At 51.0% G+C, this 9,019-nt stretch overlaps 1 protein-coding gene across 1 annotated transcript; it reads right to left on the bottom strand.

Moving 5' to 3' along the window:
- Positions 1–246: 246 nt before the first annotated feature.
- LOC119455976 (uncharacterized) lies at positions 247–4,268 on the bottom strand. Its single transcript, XM_049668628.1, has 2 exons — positions 3,733–4,268; positions 247–503 (listed from the first exon to the last, which is right to left on the bottom strand). The coding sequence occupies exons 1-2, from the start codon at positions 4,256–4,258 to the stop codon at positions 247–249; spliced, it is 783 nt and encodes a 260-aa protein (XP_049524585.1). The 5' UTR covers positions 4,259–4,268.
- Positions 4,269–9,019: the final 4,751 nt, after the last annotated feature.

The raw sequence follows: 9,019 nt of genomic DNA, 5'->3' as shown, positions 1-9,019 counted from the left end.
CGAACTAAACGTCGGTAGCACAGCGCATGCGAAGCTACCGGAAGTTGGTGCATGCACTATGTCCCCATCGCAGATCGCTTTTGCTATAGAGCGAACAGGGCAGCATTCCAACAAGCAAAAGGATGACCGTTTATTTCACAGTGCACTTATATAGAAACGGATCACCTGATCCGTAACACAAGGAATGCGCGCACTGGGTGCGCACTGATATGCGACGTCACGCTATAACACTTCTTCCCCCTTAGATTAACTTCGAAAGTCACTGGGTTGGTATCTGTTCGGGGGATGTCGCACACGGGCACTACGACGAAGAATTGGCAGCTCGGCTGTAGGTGCAGGGTCTGGCTGGTTCGAAGAGCCGGGGGCAGCTGTTCCGGGCGTGGGCGATTCAGGTGCCGGAAGCTGCTGATTTGCAGACTCGTTCGCGCCTGGAACCCCGAGAGGTGGCACGGCGAATGGCCCACTAGACATCGGAGCAGACGGATGAGCTGTGTCTTCCGAGGCTGTAGGAGCAGTTTGTACAGGCGGAAAGCTTGAAGAATCCGAGCTTGCGTAGCGGGCTCTGATGTGGTCCACATGCGTAAATCGCACAGCCTGCGACACTTTCACCAGATAGGTAACGGGACTAACAACTTGCGTCACGATACCATCGTCCCACGACACGCTTTCACCTCGCACAGTTTTCACCCACACAGCGTCCCCCACAGAAAAACATCGAGGAACCCCACGCGACACATCATGGGTTTCTTTCATGCGCTGTTGCTGCTCCCGCATGGAACGCGTAAAATCTGGTTTAAGCAAAGAGAGCTGCACCCGTGGCTGTCTTTTCAAAAACAATTCTGCCGGGGTCTGGCCAGTGGTACTGTGTGGAGTATTCCGATAACTCATAAGATAGCTGTCCAAACACTCCAGGAAGGAATGCTTCTTGTGGCTAAGTCCGTCATGCAAGACCTGCTTCAACAGAGCTTGTTTGGTTGTCTGCACTAAACGCTCGGCCGCTCCGTTAGAAGCGGCATGATACGGCGGCGTCTTAACATGCCTTACACCATTCACACTCAAGAACGTTGAGAACTCTTCCGAAATGAATTGCGGTCCATTATCACTCACCAGTACCTCGGGTAGACCGTAAGCTGCAAACACACAACGTAACTTTTCAATGGTTTTGTTAGCAGTAGTGGATGACACAGGCCAGACCTCGATCCATTTCGAGAACACGTCGACGAGGACTAACAACGCCTGGGAGCCCTTTACAGCATAGTCCACGTGCACGCGTTGCCAGGGTCTTGTGGGATAATTCCATGGCTGCAAGGGAACAGGTGAAGCCGCGTTCTGAACGGCCTGACACACCCGACACTGTCGAACATAGCTCTCAATCGAAAGGTCGAGACCCGACCACCAAACAAAGCTTCTTGCGAGCGCTTTCATGCGGCTAGCTCCCGGGTGGTCTTCATGCAATTGATGCAAAACCATTAGCCGAAGCTTCTCAGGTATGATCACCCGTGATCCCCATGTTATGCATTCTTGCTCTACTGATAGCTCATCGCGACGTGAATAAAATGGTCTCAACTCTTCGGAGCACTGCGAAGGCCAGCCATTTAGAATGAAGTGTGTCACGCGAGATAAGGTGGGATCACGTCTGGTAGCTTTAGCCACGTCATCAGATTTTAGTGGCATGCTGTCAAAAAGCAAGAGACACTCGGGAGGCTCGTCGGCCGCTACAATAGGCCGTGGTAGCCTGGACAGAGCATCAGCCACTTCAACGTTTCTTCCTTTTCGATATTTTAGTTTATACCTATATGCTGCCAACGTCATTGCCCATCTTTGCATTCCAGCTGCCGCAAGGGTAGGCACAGATTTGTCTTGGCCTAATATTCCGAGCAGTGGCTGATGGTCTGTGTAAAGAGTGAACTCTCTTCCATAAAAGTAGCGGTGAAATTTTTTTAGCCCAAACATCAGTGCTAATGCTTCCCGCTCACCCTGAGCATAGTTCTTCTCAGCTGATGTAAGTGTTCTAGACGCAAACGCCACTGGCCTCTCTTGTCCCTCTGCAGTCTCATGAAAAAGAACGGCACCCAAACCATAGGGCGAAGCATCACATGACAGAGCAATTGGTTTCGCTACGTCGTAAAAGGTGAGCACAGTACTCTTCACAAGCAACTGCTTCGTAGCAGCAAAAGCTTCGCTACACTCCCGTGTCCACGACCACCTTTCGCCCTTGCGCAACAGACGATACAATGGTTCTGCCACGCAGGCAATGTTGCTTAAAAACTTTGCGTAAAAGTTTAACATGCCTAGATAAGCCTTTAGCTCTGTTTGACAAGTGGGCTCTGGCGCTTCCGTGACCGCTTTTATCTTTTCTTCCGTGGGATAGATACCGTCAGCGCACACAGTGTGACCTAGATAAGTCACGGTGTCCTGAAAAAAACGACACTTTTCTTCTTTCAGAGTCACGTTGTAATCATTAAGCCGCCGCAGAACTAGTTCCAACGTCTTTTGGCAGTCGGTGAAGTTTTTTCCGGACACAATGACGTCATCTATGTAGCAACCTACGTGCGGTATGCCCTTGAGCACCTCATCCATGAATGACTGAAAAATGGCTGGCGCGCTGGCTACACCAAACGGTAACCGCTGGAACTCGAAAAGTCCCATGTGCGTGTTAATGGTTAGCAGTGGTCGGGACTCGGTAGCGAGCGGAATCTGCTGATACGCGGCTGAAAGATCCAGCACACAAAACACCTTGCCACCCGCTATTGCAGAGTACAAGTCTTCCGGACGAGGCAATGGGTAGTGGTCGGTCTTTAGCGCGGGATTTATTGTTACTTTGTAGTCCCCGCACAATCTCAGCGAGCCATCTTTTTTCTGAATCACAACCACTGGCGTTGCCCAATCGCTTTGCATAACGCGGCGTACAACTCCGCTTTTTTGCAGCCTTTCCAGCTCCTTTTCTACGTTATCTCGTAGCGCATATGGAACGTTTCTGGCCTTGCCAAAGACTGGCGTACAGTTCTGTTTAAGAACTATCCTTGCTTGGTAGTTCTTTACTACTCCGGGTTGCTTAGAAAACACCCCTGGGAACTTTTGTTTCACTGCTTCCACCTTGCTAGCGTCGCTTACATTTACGGACAACACACTTTTCCAGTCAAGTCCCTAGCATCTCGAGCCAATTTCGCCCCATCAGCAGTGGAAGCTGTTTGCCGTGATCTTTGACAATGATAACTGGCAGTCGTAAAGACTGCTTTCCTGTCGTAACGATAACGTTGCATTGCCCCTTCACTGGAATGGGTTCCCCAGTGTATGTTCTTAGGATGACTCGCGATGGCTCGCACTTGACATGAGGAAATGCGTTCAGCTTAACACTCTCAGGAATTAGGGTTACAGCAGCTCCCGTGTCAATCTGCATGCAGATGTCTTTCCCTTCTACGTTTACTTGCACTTCGTATCCAGAACGAACTGTGTTAATAACATGGTACACATCTAATTCAGAGTCACTATCAGAGCAGTTCACCACGTTCGCAGTTTTTAGTTCTCTGCACTTGCTGGGACACATCTTGTGCAAATGGCCGATTTGTGAACAGCTGTGACACTGGACATTCTTATACCAGCAAACACTAGCGGCATGCGCCTTGCCACATCTTTCGCAGATTCGCTTGACGTCCTTGAATTTCCGAAGCTTCAATTTCTTTTCAGTTCCCTGAACTCCTATCGCCATGGCATGCAGCGTCGCTTCCTTGCCTTCTGCATGCAGTAACGCTGTTTGTGGCGCAGCCTGCTCCCGGTCCAAGGCTATCTTGCACGCCTTTTCAAAGGTTAAACTGTCTTCAGCAAACAAGGCGAGTTGCGTTTCTTCGCGTCTTATGCCTGCCACTAATCTGTCTCGCAGTGCGTCTTGCAGGAACAGACCGAAATCGCACTTCCTTGCTAAATGCTTTAAGGCCACTATGAAATCCTCGACGCTTTCTTGTTCCTCTTGTGCTCGCTTGTTAAATTTGCAGCACTCGGCTATCACAGAACAGCTTGGGCTATAGTGCTTCGTCAACAGCACAGTCACCTCTTCGAAGGATTTGTCCCCAGGAACGGCGGGTACTACCAAACTTTTGAGCACCTCGTACGTTCGTGCTCCTATAACGCTGAGAAATACGGCCAGCTTCTTTTCCTCTTTGATATCGTTTGCAGTGACGAAATGCTCAAAGCGTTCTAAATAGGATTCAAAATTCTGCTCCTTCTCGTCGTACTCGTCTAGCTTCCCCAGTCGCGCCATTTCCAGTGAAGTGACGGTATACTTATCGGTTCGCTCTCCCGATGACTGCGTTGACTCGTTGCTGCGGTACCGACGATTTCCACCGTTCCGGGCCAGGGCTGCCGCCGCCTTCCTTTCCGTGGCTGTCGACCGCCGACTGTCTATGATACGGCTTCAGCACTGAGCTAGTGGAAGCGGGCACATCCCACCCTCGTCGCCAGTGCTATAGAGCGAACAGGGCAGCATTCCAACAAGCAAAAGGATGACCGTTTATTTCACAGTGCACTTATATAGACACGGATCACCTGATCCGTAACACAAGGAATGCGCGCACTGGGTGCGCACTGATATGCGACGTCACGCTATAACAGCTTTGAAGATGAGGCCCGCGCGGGCGCGGACTTCGCCCACATCACAGATCGCCTTCAAGATACGGCGCCCCCGTGTCCGGCTGCGAGCAGCAGCCGACGGAGCAGAACTACGGTGGCAGAGCGCACCCCCCCCCCCCACCTCCCTCTCCCTCTCCGTCGCCTCGCCCCAGTGCCTCACGCGCGAAGGAAGAACGCGCGTTTCCGGCCTGCCTTTCTCCCTCGCGTGGGCTACATTGCGCCGCGATTCCCGGCTCACCCTCGTACACTTTCACTCGCACACACAGCGTACGGCACGCGGCGACGATTTTATCGCCGTTGGAATTTATACAGAACCTTACTGCGACGACGACAGCGACGGCAGAAATGCGCTTGGAATGTTCATATAATTGCTATCGCAATAAAACAAAGTGAACGGTGGGGTGACAGCAGGCGGCCGGGGCGAAGGCGCCGCCGAGGTAACAAATACAGAGAAACACCATCAGAATTGGGGGACGCTTAAGCTTCGCCTTTAAGATTGGAACACGATAGCATTCAAAGATCCCTCGCTGCTTATGAGGTTTTTATTTGCAGAGAGCTACACAGACGCGCCTTATATATCTAACACTCCTCCGTGTACCCGCGCTCTTGTTCGGGGCGGTGTCGCCGCCTACGAGCAGAAAAGAGAAGTACTGCATTATGACACTAACACGCACCGACAGTGAACGCTTCGGTGGTCTCACCACTACGACGCCTCGATGCCAGCATTCGAAGGGACGCTGGCATCAAGAAGCACTACCAACGCCACCTAGGTGGCGTTGCTAGGTGGCGTTGGTAGTGGCGTTCACCGTACTCAGCACAGCGGAGCATGGCCTCCGCAATTAGCTCTGAAAATGTTTCTGAAGTTGATCGCGGAGGCTGCAATTACGACGCGCTGTACGCGCTGATTTGACTCGGTGACGATTCAGTTACGTGCTTTGTCTTGCGCGTTGTATTAGTGTGTCAGTTACGTGCTTCGTCTTTCGCGTTGTGCTAGCGTGTGCAGCGTAGTGCAGCTTCCATATGCACGACGGTTGCTCATGGTCATCGACGTTCCTCGTATATTCAAATTACGATCCGACGCTATCACGCCTGCACGTTGTGGTTAAGTCGTACTGTTAGATTTTAGGGGCGAAGCACCTTAGGGCCGAGCCTTGTCCCTCCCTCATCGTTTCCCGTCGTCCGTAGTTCTTGTTTGCATGGCGTCCGCTAGGGGCGCTGCGGTGAAAAAGGGCGTTCGTTCCCGACGCGCACTCTCTTTCTCTCTTCAGCCATGGATGATAATGGTCTCTTCTGATAACGGCGCGCCCGCTATGGATGAAAAAGCCAGAGTGGCAGTTCAACTGCAAGCGGAGTCAAGGGCTCGCAAAGCTGCTGCAGCACGGCGACGTAGACAACAAGCGGACCCGGAGTCTAGGGCGCGGGAAGCTGCAGCAAAACGGCAACGCCGGCAAGCGGACCCGAAGCTGAGGGCTCGCGAAGCTGCAACAGCACGGCAACGCCGGCATGCGGACCCGGACCTGAGGGTTCGCAAAGCTGCAGCAGTATGGCAACGCCGGCAAGCGGACCCGGAGCTGAGGGCTCGCGAAGCTCGCGCTTGAACCGAGCATCGGCGCCTCCAACCTCAGGTAGAGAACGCTTCCTGCCTTTTGCCGCCGCTTCCCGCGCTCTCGTCGCCTCTGGGTCCACTTGCCGGCGTCGCCGTGCTGCTGCACTGATCACAAGGCAGCCTTAATGAATGGAAAACGAAGTCCGCACCTCAATACCACACACTACCAATAAAACAATATTGTATATACTGTACACATGTGTTCTCACTCATTTGAATGTTCGAGTGGACAATGTGCGGGGGATTCACGGTTACCCGAATGATCCCCCGGTGCTTCTCCCACTCATCATCATTCACTTCATGGATATGCGGTGTTTTTTTCTTACGGAATTTACTTTTAGAAATTTAATTTTTGTTCACTAACGCCTGGCGCCACGCGGAGGGCCTGTGTGGTCGGGGTGCTTCGGGATGACGTAGTTCGCATTAAAACGGATAGGCGGGCTAGTTGGTTTGGCATCATAATGAAACTTTTGCGCACACAACACGAAACCACAACGAAGAAGTACACAAGGACTAGCGCAGATGCGACTGCGACTGCAGACTGCGACTGCAGACTGCGCTAGTCCTTGTGTACTTCTTCGTTGTGGTTTCGTGTTGTGTGCGCAAAAGTTTCATTATGACGTAGTTCGGCATGATTATTTCCGCCAGACGCCGACGTTTAGCGCCGACGCCGCAGCCGACACCGGATTTTCTGCGACACGGGGCCCTTAACGCTGTCGCGTTAAAAATCACGAGACGTAAGGGGGGGGGGGGGGGGGGGGTATGCGACCGCCGTAGTTCCGGCACGACAAACTTCGGCGTTACTCAGTCTATAAGGACATAATTTTACTAGGCGCATTGCTTATAAATGCACCGTGCTTGTAATCAGCCACACCATTTTAAAACTGCTGCTTTATTGTTAAATTCGAGGCTCTGACGTACTAATCTTTGAACGTGGGCTGGTTGGTTCCTTGGCATATTTTGACAAAAACAGCGCGTAGGTGAAAAAGCGTTCTATTTCCGAAAAAAGAAGTAATTCCATTCGCATTCCATTCCGAGCAAAAGGCGCTTAATTCCATTCCTCCAAGCGTTGTCGCCATTCCATTCCCATTCCAGCCCGGGGTCGCGAGAATGTGGAATGATTCTGGACTCATTCCAATTCCGGAGTGGTAACTCAGGAACACTGCAATTAACCACTAGCGTAGTCAGCATGGACGCGAACTACGCGTAGTGTCCGCGTAATGCCGATGACGCTCGAGTGTTTCGGGACAAATCATGACTGTTCAGAATAGCATTCAGTTTAGGTGCCTCGCACTTGCACCATAATGTCAAAACACTGGAAAACGCAGCTTTGCGCTTATGAGAACCATCGCATCACTCGCACACGCGTTGGTATATGCAGCTGTGCCCCTTCGGTATCGGCGACTGTAAAACTGTCGAGTGCGCTGTATTTGTGACTGATTTTGGTGGCTGGTTCTCGCTCTTTGTATTCTTTTCGTCATGCATAAAGTTTGCGTGTTGGACAAGGCAGAGTGTTAAAAGAACGTTTGGCGCTCATGATCGCTCATTTATAGAGCAAGTAGCTTTCTCGTGAATTTTCTGATAACTGGCATCGCTGACATCTGATCAAGGCAGATGTTTACGCTTTTCTGCTTCGATGCCAACCGTCGAACAGCGGTTGGCATCGTCGGCACGAAAGCCCGTCGCACTACTCAGGGGCGCTGGTCACCCCAGCATCGGTGTCAGCATCGGTGACCTGCCTATGAAGCGTCCTATATAACACATAACGAAACTAATTTACACGGCTTATACGCGCACTTAATCCTTTCAGTTCGCTTCATGCAGCGCCGGTAGTCCAATTCCAATCATTTCATTTCTCATGACGTCCTCTACGCTGGCACTATACAGCGCAGTGCAAAATGCAGATGATTGCGGTATTTGGTACGTTGTATTCGTAAGGGCTAGAGTTACTGTATATACTCCCTACGGGGGCAGAGTTACGCATAGGTCCGCCATCTTGCCCGCCGCCGACGCATCCGTGTTACAGTGGCTAGATGAGTAGGTGTGCCGCCCGCCGAGCGTGAAGAGTAGTTCAGCGCTTCTCCGCATCATGACGACAAAATTGGCGCTGCGGTCGGAGGTTTGTCGCAGGCGGCGCGCGTCGTGTGCTGCTGCGGCCGTTTCGCAGTGGAACTTCGGCGCACTTATCCGTGTATTTAAGCTGGAAGCTGTCTTTAACTGCCATCAGAGACAGTTACGAATTATATCAATGCATTTTAGTTACTTGAATGGCGAAAGTATTGTATTTGAGTCGTCCGTCGGCTGCTCTTCCGAGGATGGAGAGGGAAACTGTGTTGTCAATTCTAAAGGTCTTTCAGGTACGTCTATTAATAAGGACACTAATTGGGAATCAAAGTAATAGCTTTGTGGAAGTTCTAAAGGCGATAGAGACGAAAATTCGTATTTCGAGACAGCATATATACAGGTGCCCTAGAGCGGCGTGTGGCGGTGTCATTCGAGCACGAAGTGTGCTTTCTCGAGACCACGTCGGAGGATTGTTTTTGCTTTAATGAACGTAGAGCGCCGTCGAATAAATAGTGAGATTCAAACCACCAGAGTTTCTAGTGTAATTTCTTTGCACTGTTGTATGTGATTACACGAGGTAAGTATACGAGTGCAATAAAACTGTCATGTCATGAGTAGACTAGCTGTCAGTTATAGAATGCAAAAAAAAATAATTATGTCTCTTGATCATCATATACGTATATTTTAATGCATTACTCATGCTTCGAGCACACAAACGCACCA

This window comes from Dermacentor silvarum, chromosome 6 (assembly GCF_013339745.2).
Source record: "Dermacentor silvarum isolate Dsil-2018 chromosome 6, BIME_Dsil_1.4, whole genome shotgun sequence".
NCBI classification, from domain to species: Eukaryota; Metazoa; Arthropoda; class Arachnida; order Ixodida; family Ixodidae; genus Dermacentor; species Dermacentor silvarum.
Note: the sequence above shows the minus strand (reverse complement) of the source record. Positions and strands in the feature narration are given on the sequence as shown.